We start from the raw sequence: 22,053 nt of genomic DNA, 5'->3' as shown, positions 1-22,053 counted from the left end.
TAAAAATGAAAATAGTGACGGCTCTTGTCTCCGTGAATACAGTAATAAACGATGGTAACTTTAACCAACAGTAGCCTACATTAGCAACATGCTAACGAAACATTTAGAAAGACAATTTACAAATATCAATAAAAATATCATGATATCATGGATCATGTCAGTTATTATTGCTCCATCTGCCATTTTACGCTGTTGTTATTCTAGGGCACCTTTAATACCAGGGGTTCCCTTTAAGTGTTATCTGACACAATTAAGATTTTTCTGAAATGGTTTAACTCAGAGATCTTGTCATATTTTATTACCATTTTTTTAAACTGTAGTGAATAAACTGTATTAATGGATGAAAATGTTCAAGGTGTCTGAATACATTTTGGTTTGACTGTGGGTGGGACACTTTAGATTCTAGAGAGCATTAGATTGGACAGAAAATCTGATGGGAAGCTGAGGTACAGAGTGTTGTCATCAAAATCATTCATCCATATTGCCTGAAATGAGAGACTAGAGCCGTGAAAGAACGACGCGAGGCCGTTGGCATGATTGCTAAGTAGCGTTACTTGTGCACTGCACCGGTCTTGTATCTCTCCTGGAGGAGCTCCGGAAGCATAAATGGAGGAGCGACGACAGTGAAGGATGAGAGAGGACCAGGCCTGGACTTTATGATATGTTTTATTATGTGTGTGTGTGTGTGTGTGTGTGTGCGGCAGTCAACCGTGAGGGACAGTCACCATTTTACTTTAATACAAAATAAACAAATACAAAACAAAAGTGTCTGAACGTTCGCCAGTTCCTGCCTCCTTCTTCCCATAACAACATACCGTATTACACTTATATCTTCTAAATGCAAATTTTATCATTGTTTTGGAGCACAGTAGCTTATAGATAACAGTAACACCGGTTTCACACTGCAAGTGTCAGCAGCGCACATTTTTTTCAGCGTGCATGTTAACCAACGGATGCATTCAGACCAGCAGCAGGAGCAGCGTGTGAGCATCAAGCAGGAGCATCGCGTGAGCAGCAATAAAGCAGGGGTTTCTATTTCTGCTAAGCAGGGGTTTCTGCTGACGCTCAATTAAAGTGAAAGCACACTTTTGATGGACAAAATAAATATAATTTCACACACAAGGTGTTAAAAATGCAGCCCTCCAAATCATTTGTAAACTATTAAAAGTTAAAAATTAACATTCAATTTTGAACTAAATTAAGACATTCCAAAACAAACTAATGTCTTCAGTACATTTTACTAAGTGATAACTTTCTTACCTACTGGTGCAGGCTGCGCTGTCAGTAATTGGCTGGAAGAACTTGGAGGAGCTTATTTTTTTGAACTGAGCTTGTTCGTTTGGGTACAGCAGGATAAGTGGAAGGGTAAAGTCGAATGTGATCCTCAAACCATCCACCATTTCTTTACAGAGCTCCTCACTGTAATGGGAGAACAAAAAGCCCACTTAGCTTCAAAATCTGAGTAATTTCTGTAAAATTTCAAAGTAGACTTGTATCAAGGGGCATCTCTTCACATAAGAGATTTGAAGGACAAATGTATGCATTTGGATATAATAAGAGGCTGTACTGTATTGTGAAAACCATCAAATCGCATCAGTAAACTGCAACAGAATGTTCCTCAAGGGCGAAGAATTTAGCAGGGACACTAAGGACATGTCCCTACCAATATCCAGTGACTATTGAATTGTCCCTAGCAATAATTTTGATCAAACAATTAAAATATATTTGTATGCAGCAACTGTTGTAATTGGGCTCTGAAATTGGTCATACCACTGACATTACCTGAGGAGACAAAGTAAATATGTTAGAAAACTGCATGCGCTCTTTCAAGACCGTGCATTTAATCCATGAACGGAGAACATAAGGTAAATGTTAAAATGTGGGTAACACTTTAAAATAACTGCACGCTATGAAGCATTAGTTAAGCATTAGTAAATAGTCAATTATTTAATAGATTATTATTTTATTATTAATAGACATTAGTAAGCAGTTTATAAATACAGTTATAGATGCTTTATTCTTGATTTATAAGCATATCTATAATGTGTTTAATAACTATTTTCATACTTTATTAATAATCAATTTATCATTTCTAAATTAAGTATTACATTATTTACAAACCAGTTATTGAGGAGCTGTCAGTGGTTCATAAGGTCATTTAGGAAGTGTAAGTAAAAGATTAATAAACTATTTAAATATTAATTTATACATTTTATTATTTAGACAAGTAATAAGAGTTACTTAGTATGTTAATAAATGCTTTATTAACACACTAAGTAACTATTACTATATGTCTAAATAGTAAGATGCCTAAATGTACATCTAAATATTTTATTAATCATTTATTCACAAACCAGTTATTTAGGAGTTGTCAGATGCTGCAACAGAAACTATTGGCTCTCTCTTTTCCAGCACATTAGATGCAGTCGCTCCTTTACGTCTAAAGAAGATTAAGGAAACTAATCCAACGCCGTGGTATGATGAGCACACTCGGGCTCTAAAACGAGCTGTGAGAAAAGCCGAACGTAGTTGGAAGAAAACAAAACGAAGTTTTTCGCCTTTCGTGGAAAGAAAAAAAGATTGAGTACAGAACGGCTATAAGAAATGCTAGATCTACTTATTTTTCAAATCTCTTAATAGAAAACAAACATAATCCTAGGTATTTATTTGATACAGTGGCTAAATTAACTAGAAACGGAGATTCAACTGCTGACGTTTCCAAAGAGCACAGCAGTAATGGCTTTATGAACTTCTTTACTTGCAAGATTGACAATATTAGAGAGAAAATTAAAAACATGCAACCGTCTACAGTTTCGCTTCAGACAGTGTACTGTAGTGTCCCTGAGGTAAAACTAAAATCATTCGCCGCTATAGGAGAGGAAGAATTATCTAAACTTATCAAATCATCAAAATCAACAACATGTATGTTAGACCCAATGCCGACTAAACTACTGAAAGAAATGCTTCCAGAGGTCGTAGGTCCACTTCTTGATATAATTAATTCATCCTTAACACTAGGATACGTGCCAAAAACTTTTAAGCAGGCTATTATTAAACCTCTTATTAAAAAACCTCAACTAGATCCGAGAGATTTAGTAAATTACAGGCCAATCTCGAATCTACCTTTTCTGTCAAAGATACTAGAAAAGGCAGTTTCAACACAACTGTGCTCCTTTTTAGAAAGAAATGGAATCTGTGAGGATTTCCAGTCAGGATTTAGACCATACCATAGTACTGAGACTGCTCTCGTTAGAGTTACAAACGATCTACTCTTATCATCCGATCGTGGCTGTATTTCTCTATTAGTGTTATTAGATCTCAGTGCTGCTTTTGACACTATCGATCACAACATTCTTCTAAAAAGACTTGAAAACTATATTGGCATTAGTGGAATTGCTTTGGCATGGTTCAAACCTTACTTATCTGACCGTTCTCAGTCTGTAGTAGTTAATGAAGAGATGTCGTATCGATCACAAGTTCAATATGGAGTACCACAAGGCTCAGTACTAGGACCGTTGATTTTCACTCTGTACATGCTGCCTTTAGGAGAGATAATTAGGAAGCATGGTGTTAGTTTTCACTGCTACGCTGACGATACTCAGCTCTATATTTCCTCGCGCCCTGACGAAACCTACAAATTCACAAAACTAACAGAATGCATAGCTGACATTAAAAACTGGATGACAAGAAATTTCTTATTATTAAATAAAAAAAAAAAAAAAGGTTTATCCTAATCTTTGGACCAAAAACTTCCTCACAAAAAAAACCTTGAATACTCTCGGGTGCTCCATTAAATCTTCGTCCTCAGTTAGGAACCTGGGTGTGCGCTTTGATACCAATCTTTCATTTGAAAGTCATGTTTCCAGTATCTGTAAAACCGCCTTCTTCCATCTAAAAAACATATCTAAATTACGACACATGCTCTCAATGACAAATGCGGAACAGTTGGTTCATGCATTCATGACCTCAAGACTAGATTACTGTAACGCTCTACTGGGTGGTTGTTCTGCTCGGCTTTTAAACAGACTACAGTTGGTCCAAAATGCGGCAGCTAGATTTCTTACTAGAACCAGAAAGTATGACTATATTAGCCCAGTTCTGTCAACATTACATTGGCTCCCTATTAAACATCGTATAGATTTTAAAATCTTGCTACTTACTTATAAAGCTCTAAATGGTTTAGCTCCCCAGTACCTAAGTGAGCTCTTAATGCATTATAGTCCTTCACATCTATTGCGATCTCAGAATTCAGGCCAGTTGATAATACCCAGAATATCAAAATCAACTGAAGGCGGCAGATCCTTTTCCTATTTAGCACCTAAACTCTGGAACAATCTTCCTAGCATTGTTCGGGAAGCAGACACACTCTGTCAGTTTAAATCTAGACAAAAAACACATCTCTTTGCTCTTGCATACACATAACACATTATCAATACATTAACATTTTTCAAATCCGTTAAAGGATTGTTACGCTGCAATAATTAGGTCGGCCGGAACCGAGAACATTTCCTATAACACTAGATATACCTGTACATCAGAATAAGAATGGCATCTACACTAATATCAGTCTCTCTGCTTATCCTGAGGTTTGCCGGGTGCTGGATCCAGGCCGTATCCAGATCAGATGGAGAACCTGTGTCTGGACCTGACTACAACGTAGCCCAGGAGACAATGGGCCTACAGATCCAGTTCTGGCTGCATCTATAATCCGCTTACATATATTTATATATAATCTATTTTTAAACTCAATAATAAAAATGTATAATTCAGATTTTGATCTCCATATCCATTTACATATATTATATATATCTTCAAAGGGTTTTTTTCCCTCCTAGGTCTTTTTTCCCAGTGTTAGCATGCTGGGTTTTTCTCCTAGGGGTTTTTTTCCACCCCTGGGAGTCAGCCAACATTGGCTTAATGTAGCACCATCTTGTATATGTTACACATTACCACTCTTGCTTGTACAGCTTATTTTTAACCACTTCTCTTTTTTTTCTGTGCTTCTAATATGTAAAGCTGCTTTGAAACAATTACCAATTGTAAAAAGCGCTATATAAATAAATTTGACTTGACTTGACAGTGTCCCAAACACTTCAACATAAATCAAACATATACAGTATAGCAGTCTAGTTTGAACCAGTATAAGATTCCTTTTCTTTTACAACTATTTTTACAATACCGTTCAAAAGTTTGGGGTCAGTAAGAATTTTTAATGTTTTAAAAGAAGTATCTTCTGCTCACCAAGCCTGCATTTATTTGATTTAAAAATACAAACAAAAACAGTAATATTGTGAAATATTATTCCAATGTAAAACAGCTAGTTCAAAAGAACAGCATTTATTTAAAATAGAATATTTTCTAACATTATAATTGTCTTTACTGCCACTTTTGATCAGTTTAACTCATCCTTGATGAATAAAAGTATTGATTAATTTTATTTCTATCCCCTCCCAAAAAAAAATTAAAATTCTGACTGACCCCAAACTTTTGAACGGTAGTGTTTAATGTTACAAAAGATTTAGATTTCAGACAAATGCTGTTCTTTTGAACTTTCTATTCATCATAGCATCATTAAATAAAAATGTAAATAACTGTTTTCAACATTGATAATAATCATAAATGTTTTATATTACAATATTACTGTTTTTGTTTGTATTTTTAATCAAATAAATGCAGGCTAGGTGAGCAGAAGATACTTCTTTTAAAACATTAAAAAAATCTTACTGACCCCAAACTTTTGAACGGTAGTGTACATTCATATGGCCAATTTTCTTTATTTAAAAAAAGTGTCATCACTTTACAGTAAGGTTTATTGTTAGTATTAGTTAACATGAGCAAACAATGAATTAACAAATCCTGTAGAAGTTTTATTAATCTTAGTTAAGGTTATTCTCAACATTTCCCAAGACATTTTAGGATCCAGTGCTGTATCTGTTAACCTAAAATATGCGTGTTCATGTTAGTTCACAGTGCATTATTAACTCACATTTACAAGGGTTTTGCTCAGTTTATTCATGTTAGTTAATACAATAACAAATGAGACCTTATTGTAAAGTTGCAAAACATATATATATATATATATATATATATATATATACACATATTTATATATATATATATATATATACACATATTATATATATATATGGGCAATTCCAGCGTTATGGACGTGACATTTGGAGTCAAAACTTGAAATATAAACGCTCAAAGAATGCATTTAATAGTAACATATTGAACCGTCTATTTATATATTCATAATCCCTTACTAAAGGAGTCCAGACATTAGAAAAATGTCAGTCTATTCAACTGTTTTATATTTTAGATGAGGGGAAATATACAGCGTTACGGACGTGACAAAAAAAGTCACTAAGATTTGGGTGACAACATATTTTTTAAGAATTCTGTGAATTACATTGCGCAAACCAAAAGTAATACTGCCCACTGAATGAAGAAGGGTTGGCTCTCCACAGAGCATAAAATAATAATTTTATTTCATTTTTCATGTTCGCATTAATGAGGAAAAAACAACGTTACGGATGTGACAGTTTTCCGTTACGGATGTGACCGGTCTGAAAGCGGCACAGAAGACTGGTTTAAAACTGCTTTAAAACTTTCACAGAGACCTCAAGCAAGCATTTAAACCACCAAATACTGAAATCTGGGATACCAGTATGGTAAGACTCCACAATTTATCAACTTTTTACTAAACTTTATACAAATGTAACGTTATACTCTGTAGTGCAAAAGGTTATGGATTAGACCTATTTCTCGTGTTGACAAGCATGTGCGTTGTTCAAGAATCAATTTAGAGACCATGATTTTCCTTCTTACAGAACTGCTTGCTAAAATACATTGACAAATATTAATGTTTATCATAAAGCAGTTTAAAATCGCATGTTTTCCCCACAGTCAGGTGAACCGATTGACACTATTGCCAATCGCAATCATGTCAGTTTTATGTTTTGTGTATGAATGACCACACGGTTTTTTTCGTCTAGTTTTCAGAGTTTAAAGCGGAGTCTTGAGTCAAAATGATCAAACTTTATTTCAAGTCAAAATTATTGCAATCTTATTATTTTCATTTTGTCAGCTTGATCGCGCAGATTGTGATCAATATAGGCTAGGCTATTCATTTTTAACCAACCGGTAACGCGACATCCCAATTCCCGAGGTAAGTGTCCTATGAGACACAATGCTCTTCTATAAGTTGTACTGTTTCATATAGGCCTACCTTTTGATGTTCATATTTCGTTCTCTGGCAAGAGGAAGAGAAGATCGGTTCATGTGCACCTGATCCGCCGCTTACAGGCGCTGCAGTAGCTAATCTGTCACGCGCCGTAGGCTATTAAAGAGCGACATCTATTGTTTAAATTTTGTTATAAAATCGACTGAATTTGAAAGTTAAACCTTTTTCATATTAAAACTAACAAAGCACAAAGAGTATTGCGATTATTGGATATGTTCTGATATGGTAAGCCTGAAACAGATGATAGCAATATAAAGAAGCAAACTCATAGGATTTAATATGAAGCGTCCGTAACGGTCACGTCCGTAACGCTTATTATGGTTGTTCAGAGCAACGTAGTGAAATGAATTGTTGATCCTAATAAGCATAAACATAATTTAGCTTTGCATATAAAGTTTCGAGTTATTTGCATTTATAATTGTTATATGAAATAAACTTAATCTTTAAAACGTTACGGACGTGACAGAGCACTGAAGCGTCCTGACCTCTTTATTCTAGCTCTTATAAATTCATCAGGCAGTGCTGTTATGACTAAATGAGTGTATTTATTTATCAGGCATGTATCCATCTTTCTACACAATGCTTACTGCTAAAATAAAGTTTAAAAAAATGGGGTCTTTGATCCCTTTTTTGAAAGCATGAAATATGGTTGGTTGAAAATTTAATTTAAGCATTGTTGCTTACCACATATATTGTGGATAAACAAGGCAATTTTCTTAAAATTTCTGTTAGAGCACATTAATACAGTATATTACAGACCTAAATGGACAATTTAAAAAGGGTTTTGTTCTTTTGGTTAAAACTTTTTTTTTCATGGTAAAGATGACCTTTGCGTGGAATTGCCCATATATATATATATGTGTGTGTATATATATATATGTGTGTATATATATATATATATATATATATATATATATATACATATATTATATATATATATATATATATATATATATATACACATATTATATATATATATATATATATATATATATATATATATATATATATAGCCTCACTACTACTAATAATAATGATAAATAAAAATATAGCTGCAAGCAGCAATTACGGGGCCAAGCACAAAAACAGCACAAGTCAGCCAACATGGCTGTGAGCATCACACCAACTGCAACAGTGAGCAATTAATCACCTATTAAGATAAGTTTAGGCAAAAGAGCTGAAAAATGATAAAAAAACGAGGATTTACTGTTTCATCACTTTCGACCAATAGGTGGCGCTGTGACCAAATTAATGTGGTATGGTCAGAGTAAGGTGACAATGACAATTGCAAAGTTTGGTGTCAATATGTCAAAGCATTGCAGAGATACAGCTTCAAGAGTCGTTTTTGCATCATGCCTCATATTTGTTGCTCCGGTGTACGAAATCGGTTTGACATATCGACTTGAAATCCATCATTTTTTGTCTGCATGGTCTGAAAATGATACGGTACGATTTTTTTGAAAATCGGAGCAACGGTCTAGGAGGAGTTCGAAAAAGTATGTTTTTAAAGAAAAACAATATGGTGGACAGGAAGTTCAGCCAACTATAGCAAATTTGATATCCATGTTCTCGGCATGACCCAAGGAATCTACTGAGACCAGTTTCATTACAATCGGTAAATATATTCAAATGTTATTAACATTTTTGTAAATTTCATAATAACTTTTGACCACAAGGTGCCGCTGGTCCGAAACTTATCAGGCTCCTTCAAGGCATTGTGCTGATGACCCATACAGAGTTTCATAACGATACGCTAATGTGTTCGTAAAAATACAGCATTTTAGCACACAATTCAAAATGGCCGACGGCCAAAATGTCCGATATGGGAAAATTGGATATCATTCGACTCGGCATGATGCCCCAAATTCAACGAGACCAAATTTATGATTTTTGGACAAACCCATCAGAAGTTATAAGCAAAAATATCAATTGTTCATATCTCCCCACCACTAGGTGGCACTGCGCCGAAACGCTGCATGTTGCCTCAGGTCATGCTTGTGATGACAGGTACCAAGTTTGGTCTGAATACGATAAAGCGTTGCGGAGATACAGCCTTATGTCTATTTTCGCAAGCACTACGTACAATTTGTTTGCGTGTTTTTCAAAAACGGTTTTAGGAATCAGCTTGAATTCCGTAACTTTTTGTCGGCATGGTCTGAAGATGATCTGGTTCAATTTTCGTGAAAATCAGAGTAACGGCCTAGGAGGAGTTCGAAAAAGTAGGTTTTTCAGAAAATTCAAAATGGCGGAAAATTGAGTTAGAGGGATTGAGTTAGAGACTCCAAATTTGCTATGGACAAAGGTCAGACTGTCCTCTAACTGTGTGCCAAATTTCACAACTTTCCCGCAAGCGGTTCTATGGGCTGCCATAGACTTCAAGAGCGAAAGAAGAAGAAGAAGAAGAAGAAGAAGAAGAAAAAAGAAAAAAAAAAAAAAGAACGCCCACAATAACAATAGGTGCCTCCACACCTTCGGTGCTTGGCCCCTAAATATAGCTGCAAGCAGCAATTACGGGGCCAAGCACAAAAACGGCACAAGAAGCCAGCCAACATGGCTGGGAGCATCAGACCAACAGCAGCAGTGAGCAATTCGGAAAAAAAAGTTATTAGCATTTTTGTCAATTTTGTTATAACGTTTGACCACAAGGTGGCGCTGGTCTGGAACCTCTCAGGCTCCTTCAGGGCATTGCCCTGATGACCCATACCAAATTTATGAATTTTGGTCAAACCCATCAGAAGTTATAAGCAAAAATAGCCATTTTTCTTATCTCCACTCCAGTAGGTGGCGCTGCGCCGAAACACTGTATGATGCCTCAGGTCATGATTGTGATTACACGTACCAAGTTTGGTCTGAATATGATAAAGCATTGCAGAGATACAGCTTCAAGAGTCGTTTTTGCATCATGCCTCAAATTCGTTGCTCTTGCATACGAAAACGTTTTGACTTATCGACTTGAAATCCATAACTTTTGTCGACATGGTCTGAAGATGATACAGTTCGATTTTGGTGAAAATCGGAGCAGCGGTCTAGGAGGAGTTTGAAAAAGTGGGTTTTTAAAGAAAAACAATACAGCGGACAGGAAGTTCAGCTAACTATGGCAAATTTGATATCTATGTTCTCAGCATGACCCACGGAATCTATTGAGACCAGTTTCATTACAATGGTTAATATAGTCAAAAGTTATTAGCATTTTTGTAAATTTTGTTATTGTTAACTTTTGACCACAAGGTGGTGCTGGTATGAAAGTTCTTAAGCTCCTTCAGAGCATTGTGCTGATGACCCATACCAAGTTTTGTAAAGATACGCCAATGCATTCGTAAAATACAGAAAATTCAAAATGGCCGACAGCCAAAATGTCTGATATGGTAAAAATTGGGTATCATTCGACTCGACATGATGCCCCGAATCCAACGAGTCAAATTTTTTGATTTTTGGACAAACCCATCAGAAGTTATAAGCAAAAATATCAATTTTTAATATCTCCGCACCACTAGGTGGCACTGCGCCGAAACGCTGCATGTTGCCTCAAGTCATGCTTGTGATGTACCAAGTTTGGTCTGAATACGATAAAGCGCTGCGGAGATACAGCCTTATGTCTATTTTCGCAAGCACTACGTACAATTTGTTTGCGTGTTTTTCAAAAACGGTTTGAGGAATCAGCTTGAATTCCGTAACTTTTTGTCGGCATGGTCTGAAGATGATCTGGTTCAATTTTCGTTTAAATCGGAGTAACAGCCTAGGAGGAGTTCGAAAAAGTAAGTTTTTCAGAAAATTCAAAATGGCGGAAAAATGTTCATGATGGAAAATGACGTCATAGGGTGCAATAAGTCTTGACCCAAGGAATCAGGAAAAAAATGTGTTTCTAGCCCTTATGGTTCAAAAGTTATTAACATAAACATAAGTGCAACTTTGAACAGCTGGTGGTGCTAGAGGGATTGAGATACAGACTCCAAATTTGCTGTGGACAAAGGTCAGACTGTCCTCTAACTGTGTGCCAAATCTCACAACTTTCCCATAAGCGGTTCTATAGGCTGCCATAGACTTCAAGAGCCGAAGAAGAAACGGAAGAATAATAATAAAGAGAACGCCAACGGATACAATAGGTGCCTCCGCACCTTTGGTGCTTGGCCCCTAAAAATAAAATTAAAAAAAAGAACGCCAACGGATACAATAGGTGCCTCCGCACCTTCGGTGCTTGGCCCCTAAAAATAAAATTAAAAAAAAGAACGCCAACAGATACAATAGGTGCCTCCACACCTTCGGTGCTTGGCCCCTAAAAAAAAAAGAACGGCAACAATAACAATAGGTGCCTCCGCACCTTCGATGCTTGGCCCCTAATAAACGGAGCAATTCCAATAGGGTCTCACACCATCGGTGCTCAGGCCCTAATAAACGGAGCAATTTCAATAGGGTCCTCACACCATCGGTGCTCGGGCCCTAATAATAATAATAATAATAAATATAGCTGCAAGAAGCAATTACGGGGCCAAGCACAAAAGCGGCACAAGAAGCCAGCCAACACAGCTGGGAGCATCAGACCAACTGCAACAATGAGCAATTAAAGACCTATTAAGACCATTTTAGGCAAAAGAGCTGAAAAATGATATATACTGTCAAAAGTAAGGATTTACTGGTTCATCACTTTAGACCAATAGGTGGTGCTATGTCCAAATTGTTGTGGTATGGACAGAGTGAGGTGACAATGACACTTGCAAAGTTTGGTGTCAATATGTCAAAGCACTGAAGAGATACAGCTTCAAAATTCACAAAATTCAAAACGGCCGATGGCCTAAATAGCCGATATGGGAAAATTGGATATCATTCGACTCGACATGACGCCCTGAATCTAGCGATACCAAATTTATTGATTTTTATGATTCATATGATTTTTGAACAAACCCATCAGAAGTTATAAGCAAAAATAGCCATTTTTCATATGTCTGCAGCAGTAGGTGGCGCTGTGCCGAAACACTGCATGGTACCTCAGGTCATGTTTGTGATGCCATAAACCAAGTTTGGTCCGAATACGATAAAGCGTTGCGGAGATACAGCCTCACTTCTATTTTCGCAAGTACTACGTACAATTAATTTGTTTTTCTGAGGAATTGACTTTAATTCCATAACTTTTTGTCAGCATGGTCTGAAGATGATCTGGTTCAATTTTCGTGAATATCGGAGTAACGGCCTAGGAGGAGTCATGGAAAATGACGTCATATGGTGCAATCGATTCGGCTTGAGCCAAGGAATCAGAGGATAAAAAAAAGGATTTTGTTTCTAGCCAAAAGTGCAACTTTGGACAGCTGGTGGCGCTAGAGGGATTGAGTTAGAGACTCCAAATTAGCTATGGACATAGATTAGACTGTCCTCTAACAGTGTGCCAAATTTCATAATTTTCCCACAAACAGTTCTATGGTCTGCCATAGACTTCAAGAGCGGAAGAAGAAGAAGAAGAAGAAGAAGAAGAAGAAGAAGAAGAAGAAGAAGAAGAAGAAGAAGAAGAAGAAGAAGAAGAAGAAGAAGAAGAAGAAGAGTATTCATGGAGACAAGAGAGTCGTCGCTATTTTCATTTTTAAACACCTGCAGTTTGTATAATGTATAAACACATCTTCATTCTTTATAAATCTCTCCAACAGTGTGTAATGTTAGCTTTAGCCACGGAGCACTATCAAACTCATTCAGAATCAAATGTGTAGCATATGCACACGTATCAGGATAATCAATAAACTTTGTAATGTTCAGAACGCTTTTAGCATGCTGGACTGGGTTGTAAAATCTCATTCCGGCTCCGACCGGTCTGCAAAAGAGGAGCCCACTTGACACCTTTGTTACCCACCGAGGTAAAACAGGAGCAGCAATTTCCTTGCTCTTAGGACATCAAAGGGGCCAGATCCACATTCCAACACCCACACACACAGACACACACAAAAGCACACACACACAGACACATACAGAAACACACAAACATACATTTTTGACTGTATATGTAAAAAACAACTATGCCAAAATATACCCATCCTGTATTTCGAGCGCATGCATGTTTCCTAGTGTTTAAATGAGTGTATCTGTGCTAATGTGCATTTTAATGATGAAATTTTGTCTGTAAACCATAACTTCTTTTATATGCATTTCTGATCTATCAAGTTTGATCTCTCCGTAAAGCTCCGGACTCGAGCTATTCACTGAGATATGTCACATAGCTTACAAATGCATTTTTCTATGTGTTTAATGATATTGTGAAGAAAGTACTCCATCTCGAAATCCGATCTGATAGTCATTAAGTATGCAAATTCAGCTAGGAGACCAAACAAAGGAACTTTGCCCGCCAAATAGTGCTGCGCATCTATTGGCCGCTACAATTCAGGAGGTGTGTTAGCTTCTTCTTTGTCTCCCGATTGTCTCACGAGCACCTCGTGCAAGTCTCTCCCGGGCGTCTCCGGTGACCACGCGCCTCCATCGCCTCCATCTATTTTCGGGACCATCACTTCTTTGGACTCTCTCTCTCTCTCTTTCTCTCTCTCTCTCTTTCTCTCTCTCTCTTCGGTTAAGTTACTTAAGTTTAAACCTCTTTTGAAAACCCCGCTGGAGAAACCCTCTCGGAAAAGACCAACCAAGCCAGGCGCATGGAAACTGCTACACACGGACTTGAACCAATAAGCAAGTATTATAATTTATCTGAAATTTGTTTAAACTGATTTCTGTGCTGGCTCTCTCAAAAAGGTTTAACTGTGTAATTTGCCATTCTTTGATCATCTTTCTTTTCCTGTCTTTTCTTCATTTTCACTCTTATATATATATATATATATACCTTCTGTATCATAGGTGTGATTGCCAAAGGACAAAAAAGCAGGAAACTATACGGTGCACTTACCATGGGGGCGGGGCTTTGTTATAGGGGAGGGGCTTATGGAGGGGTGTGGCTTGGTTTTGTACTTTTTTATGATAAAGTTATGTAAAGTAACTGCTCAGTGCTGCAAAACAGACAACTCTGCTAATGCTAACTTTATTTTATATAAACTATTAGGGGTGTGACAAGACGTATCTCACGAGACGAGACGAGACGAGAGATTGAGTTCACGAGACGAGACAAGATGGTGAAATACACGACTAGAAAAAATATTCTGCAGGTGTATTTGAAATGTTTTAACTAATCATCTTATAATGAATGTCATTTCAGTTCTACTTTCTGAGTATGAATTATCATATGCAGTAAAAGACAACAATACTCAAGTAATGTAAAAGGTTTTGCCACAAACTCAACTGACTGACTTCTCTTCTGTATGATTTCAGTCTCTTTAGACCTTACTGTACATGATTTATGGGCTTCTACAACTTTTGACCTCCTAACTGAACTCCTTTCCACAAACTGATCATAGAAATAAAAACAGTATAAATAAAAATGGTAACACTTTACAATAAGGTCTTATTTATTAACATTTAATGTATTAACCAACATCAACTAACATGAGCAATATATTTGCTACAGTATTTATTAACAAACATGTTAATGTTAGTTAATAAAAATAGTCATTCATTGTTAGGTCATGAAAGTTCACAGTGCATTAACTAATGTTAACAAATGAAACCTTATTGTTTGTGCTTAGTAAGCTAAAGAGAAAACTGTTATTCATTTTTATGGTAACACTTTACAATAAATGCAACCATAATCGCACTCTCTCAATATTCAAAGTGCAAATAAGAATTTTCAAAGAAAAAAAATTTCTTCGATACAGAGCTAAGATATGGTTACAACTACACTGCCCAGCATAAAATATCTTTCATATTGAGAGATATCTGTATTCATCAGGGAGCCGCTGTCAAATGCGGGGTATTGACATCGCGTTTGAATGCGCGCTCGCGTTTACTTTCACTTTCGTGATCGCGCGTACTCTGTGAATGTGGAGCGGCGGCGTCCGTTATCCAACTGAATTAAATGTTTTTTTATTTAAATACAAAGCAAAATGACAGTGGAGGCATAATGTAAATGTAGCAGTGGCATATTCTTTCCTAATCATCCTAACACTCTGTCATGGCAACATCACGAGACTACTTTTCGCCTCGATGCTCGTCACACCCCTATAAACTATATAACAGCATATTAGGCCTATTGGTTACTAGCTAAACTGGACGGAGACACGGAGCGCCCTGTAAGTCACTGACCTGCCTGCGTTCACAACTCACACGGTGCAGATGGGAGGGAGAACGGCTGACTACACAGTTTATGGGAATAAATTGTGTATATCCCTCACAACTGTCACAAAAACTCACTAGTCTGTACACTGTCTGTGTGGTCTCTCTGCGCATTGCTTTGCGAGATCATGCGGAGCAATTTTATTTTTTTTTCCTCAATATGGGGGTGTGGCGTGAGAGCGTGAGAATTGGGTCAATTGCGTGAGAGTTACCAGCCATTTACTAGACCTGCATATAAAAATGAAAGACAATATATTGGATTTGCTTACATGAATCATCTGTGTTCACAGAAGCTGTTCACGTGAGTAGATGGTTGGGCGCGGTTGGGTGTGTGCGCTTTCATAATGGTGCGCGTACACTTTGAACTTCAATCGTGATAAATGATTGGACTACGTTCGGAGTGACATGACGACATGAATCAGAGGCACAAAAAACGTTGACAGCGGTGAGCGGTCATTAGGTTTACCAATACTCGACCCATCGCAACCACCGCAACCCTAAATAAACACCCCCCCCCCTCTTTTTTTTTTTTGCCATGATTTACGAGAGCATCATTTTCAGGTCGAAAAAAACGGATTTCCGAATTTTTACGGAAGAATCACACCCCTGCTGTATGTATTTAGACGTATAACCGCTGTAGTCTTAGTTTGCACATATTAAACACATTATTCATGCTCTATTGTTCTTTTTGTAAAAGCCAGGTCATTTTTTGTTAAAGCAAGGTCACTTTAACGTTTCGATCCTATATCCTTGCTTTACATTTGGATACTATCATAGGAATTTATCCTCGTGGCTAGAGGATAACATTTCTGTCGTAACAGTCTGTGGATAACTTACCGGTTTGCTGGACGGACCGGTAGTTTTCTACATAATTATTAAACCAGAACTAATATATGTGATTGATTATAATTCGTTGTAATTAATTCACCATATATAGTTAATTCCCCCTTGGGTCATTATGTGCAGTACGTCGAGAGCTCTGGGGGGGGGGGTTTAGGGGTGAGCGCGTGATTTAAAGGGACTGCGTGCTGAAACGGTGCATAGTTAATGATGCCCCAAAAGAGTCAGTTAAAAATAATAATAAAAAAAAAAAAAATCTATGCGGTATTTTGAGCTGAAACTTCACAGACACATTTAGGGGACACCTTAGACTTATATTACATCTTGTAAAAACTGGTTCTAGGGCACCTTTAAAGTCTTGACCCCCTCAATGTAAATGTATGGGATTTCTATGATTTTTAATCTTCATTTTTAGGAAAGCCATAAGTCGGATCAGTTAGAAAAAAACATAGCAACCCGAGTCGGAACAGTCTGAAGGTCTGACCATCTGAGTTTGGTGGTTGGAGGTTGTAGCTTGAAAAGCTACTTTTTAAAATTTTCACGAAGAAGAAGAAAAGCTTAGTAGTAGATCAATATCTTGGCTGTCAAGCCTGTAGCATCTGGATCTATCAAACACACAATTGTAAAAGTCAATCTTCACAGCATGCAGTATTCTTATTGGTCAAGCCAAAACTGAAAGGTGTGACTTCTGTAGAGGTTAAAAGCCCACACGCAGATCATGTTCTCTCTTCTGGTTCTTCTCTTTGTTCCTGCTGATACTACAAATCTGTCTACTGTCACTTGAGATCCCAGAACCGGGCTGGCAGGCCTCAGTCACTTCAACCATGTGCAACTTTCGACCACAACAGGGTCAAATTAACAGCGCATGTTTGTCGTCATTTTCTTCATTCAAGAAGATATTGATTATAACTTTAGCACCATCGGACCGAACCATCAAGAATTTCTCCTCAGCTTGCAGATCCGAATGCTCCTCAACAGCTAAGGCAATTTGCAAGTATCGTACATTTGAACACATGGCAATTTAGTATTAAGTTTGAACCCTTTTGTTAACAAAGGTGCTTCAAAGTGAGAAACTGATGGTTCTTCCAGATCGTTAAATTACTCTTTTCATAGCTCCATTTTCCTGTTATGCTACGTTTCAAATTAATTTCCACTCTCTCATTTCCTATCTATGCATGAATTGTATGTTTGTGTGTGTTTAGTCTTGCTAGGTGTTCATGATTTAGTTAAATAAAACTTGTGTGCACATTCTTGCGAGTTGATTCTGATCTGCTTATAAAACCAATGTCCCTGATAATGATTACGATCACAGTTACCAAAGAAAGCAATATTTTTCTGTGACAAGGGAAAATACCCTTTGTGAAGAGTTGATAGACGATCAAGACGAGTGTTCAGTGGCCGGACAGATTAATTGATTGTAATATTAATTCATCTACATCAAGTTAATTCAATTAACTGATTCAAAAATGTATAATTAATTATAACGAGTTATGATTAATTATTCATATTTCCCTTTTGAGCTAATTCGCATAAGACACTATATAATAATATTATTTTATAGCATTTTAACCATTTAAGCCCGGCATTTTAAAGGGTTAGTTCACCCAAAAATGAAAATTATGTCATTAATGACTCACCCTCATGTCGTTCCAAACCCGTAAGACCTTCATTCATCTTCGGAACACAGTTTAAGATATTTTAGATTTAGTCCGAGAGCTTTCTGTCCCTCCACTGAAAGTGTTTGTACGGTAGACTGTCCATGTCTAGGAAGGTAATAAAAACATCAAAGAAGTTCATGTGACATCAGTGGGTTAGTTAGAACTTTTTGAAGCATCGAAAATACATTTTGGTAAAAAATTAACAAAAACTACGACTTTATTCAGCATTGTGTTCTCTTCCGGAATCCTTTCCATTGAATTGATTCCACTGAACTGATTCCATTGAATCCTTTCATCGGTCGGCGTTGGTAATGCACTTTTACGTCGTTGTTTTTGGTGATTAGGACATCCGCGACATGCACACTTACGCACCATTTTAAAAAATATAGCAATACCAAAATACAAACAATGTAGAATAGCTTGAATACAGTCTCCCTCAGACTGTAAACGAAGCTCGGGCGCACCGGATAACACGTCACCAGCGTCTTACGTCAGCAGCGTCACTGCGGAGTCATGAACCCGGATTGACAACAGACCCGGAAGAGAATACAATGCTAAAGTCGTAGTTTTTGTTATTTTTGGACCTAAATGTATTTTCGATGCTTCAAAAACTTCTAACTAACCCACTTATGTCACATGGACTACTTTGATTATGTTTTTATTACCTTTCTGGACATGGACAGTCTACCGTACAAACACTTTCAATGGAGGGACAGAAAGCTCTTGGACTAAATCTAAAATATCTTAAACTGTGTTCCGAACATGAACAGAGGTCTTACGGGTTTGGAACGACATGAGGGTGAGTCATTAATGACAATTTTCATTTTTGAGTGAACTAAACCTTTAAGAGTTGTTTTTTCTCAGTGACATACACAAAAGTAAAGACTCATAACCCCAAAACTATGGCAAGGAGAGTCAAAAGGTAAGTATTGTTTGATACATTTTTTTTTTTTAATAGCCAATTTTTTTTTTTAAGAAAAAAAAAAATCATTGCATATGGACATTCTCATGCTATGAAACTGCTAATAAAAGACAAAAAAAAATTAAATACAATTTTACATATCTTTCTTACAACTCAGGATGGAAATAAGGTAGGATGAAAATTCTTTTTTGGTGAAGTTCTTCATGTGAGCTGCATCTGGATCAAATCTTGTTGTGATAGCATAAAGTAATCAAAAGTTACAGCATTTGGAACCAAGGTTAGCTTTTTGTTTAGCCCTTGACACCCTTCAAATTGGCATTTTTACAACTGTTTGTCCATGAAGAATATCTTGTGATTGAAACAATGTATTATGTTGATTTTGGACTTGTTTTAAATGGAAGCATCCCCTAGTAATGATGTGCCATTTTCCATGATCGGAACATGTTTCATGAAGTTAAAAGTGAAAAACCTCATGTGAAAGCTACATTTGCTTTAACTTAGCTATGTGTGCCTATGGGGTTTTATGTGTCGTAACTCTGTGAGGAATATCTCGTGATTGACAGATTGCTAAAAATCACGAGAATCTGCTGAAAATAATGATTTTCCACAATCAGAGCATTTTTCATGAAGATACGAAGGAAAATGTGACACAAATGCCACATCTGTATATCATTTATATTTGGGTCTTGCAGGGCTTCACATACAAAAACTCACTCAAATTTAGTCCCAAGTCCAAAACAATTATGCTTGTTGTATTCTACTTCATAAGACCTTTCAAATGATACATGACTCATGACTATCTGAGTGTTATGTTTTTGACACATTGCAGAACATAGTACAAAAAAGTATTTCATAAATTCTGAATTTTTTTTTTATTTAACAGCAAATAACTCAGCACTACTTAGGAGTTTATCAAGTTGATCAAGGCAGGAATTTTGAAAAATATGATTATTAATTTTTTTGTAGATGGTGGCACCTTAATGGGTCATTTTCATGTAATCCAAAAGACATCCACTCTGGCAAGCTAACTTTCTTGAAGTGCCGGTAGAGTGTCTTGTTTGTTAACATGATTAACATGATAACGATATTTCATTTTTTAAATATCACGGTTAGTTTTGGAGCAAATCCTGAATATTTTTTGATGAGTGGCAACACCAGCATCTTATTCCAAGCTGACAGGATATCGCTGTCCTTCAGTCTGTACATGCAGCCTTAAAACATACAGCTGAGTTTACAGATCTGCTGTGTGAAAATAAGTCGACCATAACCAGAGTTATATACATTTTGCACATTATGATATGCATATTGTGTGGATCTGGATTACAGAGGCGTAAAAACCTAGAGGCTGATTTCTTTCAAAATTCTTACAGACCTCTAGGCTGTAAGATTCCTTACAATTACAATAGGGTTTCAGCACTTCAAGCTTGAACCCCTAATAAATACAAAAATATGTAATGTATTTTTGTACTCATATTTCTGTTATTTTCACAAGCTACTGGGAAAGTGATAAAGATTGACCAGTCGAGTTTGCAACATCATAAAGCATAATATATCTTATTCGCAAAAGCGCCATCTTTGATTTTTTTTTTTTTTTTTTACAGGAAAGTGAGACTGTAGGGGATAGATATACATCTCTTCAGTGGGTTGAACTGTTATTTAATGTGTTTTTTGGATTGTTCTGCTAATGAAACACTGCAAAAATATTTTCTAAGAAATTTCACTAGACAAAAAACTCCAGACAACATGAGTTGAGGAAAAGTATAAGTGATCTAGGAGCTTTATACAGCTTTTTACAGCGGATGCCACCGAGAACTCGGCAAGTCTATCCCTCACAGCCTCGCTTTCATACATGTCGTGGCACTTCTCTGAATAAGATCTATGGACTGTCCTTGTACAGCTAAAATAATGAAGCGACTGTGCACACCAGAAGATACATAATGTGCACGTGCACATTCAAGTTACAAATCCAGGGTTCGTACAGATTTTTAAGAGTGAAATTCAAGCATTTTTCCAGCACTTTCAAGTCTATGTACTTGTGCAGCAATAAAGCAATGAGATTTTTTTTTTAATAAAAGGTAATTTGTTAAATAAAAGTTTAATAAATTTGTAATGGATTTTAAGGCAAAAAAATAAAGCAATTTCAAGGACTATATTCAGAATTCCGGCACATTTCAAACCCTATAAAACATAACAGTTAAAATCAAGCATTTTCAAAACTTAGAACAAACCCTGCAATATCACTTGTCCTATGTAGGGTGGTGGGAAAGCTCGAACCTATCCCAGTATCTCAGACCAAAAGCAGGGAGTCGAAGGCATGGATGGACAGCCAGTGTACCATTATGTATATGATCAATTTAACACAGAGACAAAAAAGGATACAACTTACTTCCTCTCAGGTGGCATATAGTGCGGAATCATATTGGTCTGTGTGGAGCTCTGAGGATACCGATAGCGCTCATTAGCTGAGAAAGCTGCATTTAGGGTGAAGTGTTTCACATAGGACTCCAGAATGTTTACTATATTCATCAGGCATGGAAGCTTCACCAGCTGTTGTCAATGAAACAATGAAACAAAATTAAATAATCATTTTTGTTAACATTAGACAATGCCCTTAAAGGAGACTAATTATGCAGTCAAGAAACCAAAGTAAATCTGAGCTTATAGGTAGACCAGGACAGATGTTGTGATGTTTCACTTCAATCATCTTAATTTAGAATTGAGACATTAAATTAAGTTCTGGTCCGCATTAAATCATGCTCTTTTATGTATGTGTTATCAAAGGAGTTACGCGTGCATACCTTCTTTCTTTTGTTGATATAGTAACAGTCATCCTCCAGCTTCTTCTTGAGAACATCAGGGATGTCAATGTTTATAGTGATGCTCTTATCTTCACTCTCCCTTTTGGTCTGCGGCTCTTGTTCTTCCCTCTGTGTAAAAGAATATTATTAAGTTCAGAAGAACAAATGTGTAATTCCATGTTCCAAGTCATGTAAATTAAGATTACATTAACAGCAACTAATACAAATAAGACTCTTTCTCTTCTTTCTTTTAATGTGAAAAGGACTGGAGACATCTATTCCAATAGTGACGCCACGGAGCCTTTGTCCCAGTGTGCAGCCCTGTTGTAACATCCCTGGTCTGGAAAGAGGACTCTCTCAACCACAACAGAGTCAGTTTAATACATCTGAAGTTCATCCTCA

General features: G+C 36.7%; 1 protein-coding gene across 7 annotated transcripts in view; it reads right to left on the bottom strand.

The window, feature by feature from the left end:
- Positions 1-22,053, bottom strand: part of LOC137032195 (MSL complex subunit 3-like) — a 435,464-nt gene that overhangs the window by 360,866 nt on the left and 52,545 nt on the right. For 6 of the 7 annotated variants that reach the window (XR_010896663.1, XM_067403838.1, XM_067403837.1 and 3 more), the window contains 3 exons: positions 21,652-21,780; positions 21,240-21,400; positions 1,261-1,419 (listed from right to left, as the gene is read on the bottom strand). Coding sequence is in view for 6 of the 7 variants with exons in the window: in XM_067403838.1 (XP_067259939.1) it covers positions 1,261-1,419; positions 21,240-21,400; positions 21,652-21,780 (449 nt within the window). In the remaining variant the exon portion in view is untranslated. The remainder of the gene's footprint in view (positions 1-1,260; positions 1,420-21,239; positions 21,401-21,651; positions 21,781-22,053) is intronic. The other variant, XM_067403841.1, reaches the window with a different exon arrangement.

This window comes from Chanodichthys erythropterus, chromosome 12 (assembly GCF_024489055.1).
Source record: "Chanodichthys erythropterus isolate Z2021 chromosome 12, ASM2448905v1, whole genome shotgun sequence".
NCBI classification, from domain to species: domain Eukaryota; kingdom Metazoa; phylum Chordata; class Actinopteri; order Cypriniformes; family Xenocyprididae; genus Chanodichthys; species Chanodichthys erythropterus.
This window is presented reverse-complemented; position numbering and strand designations above follow the sequence as displayed.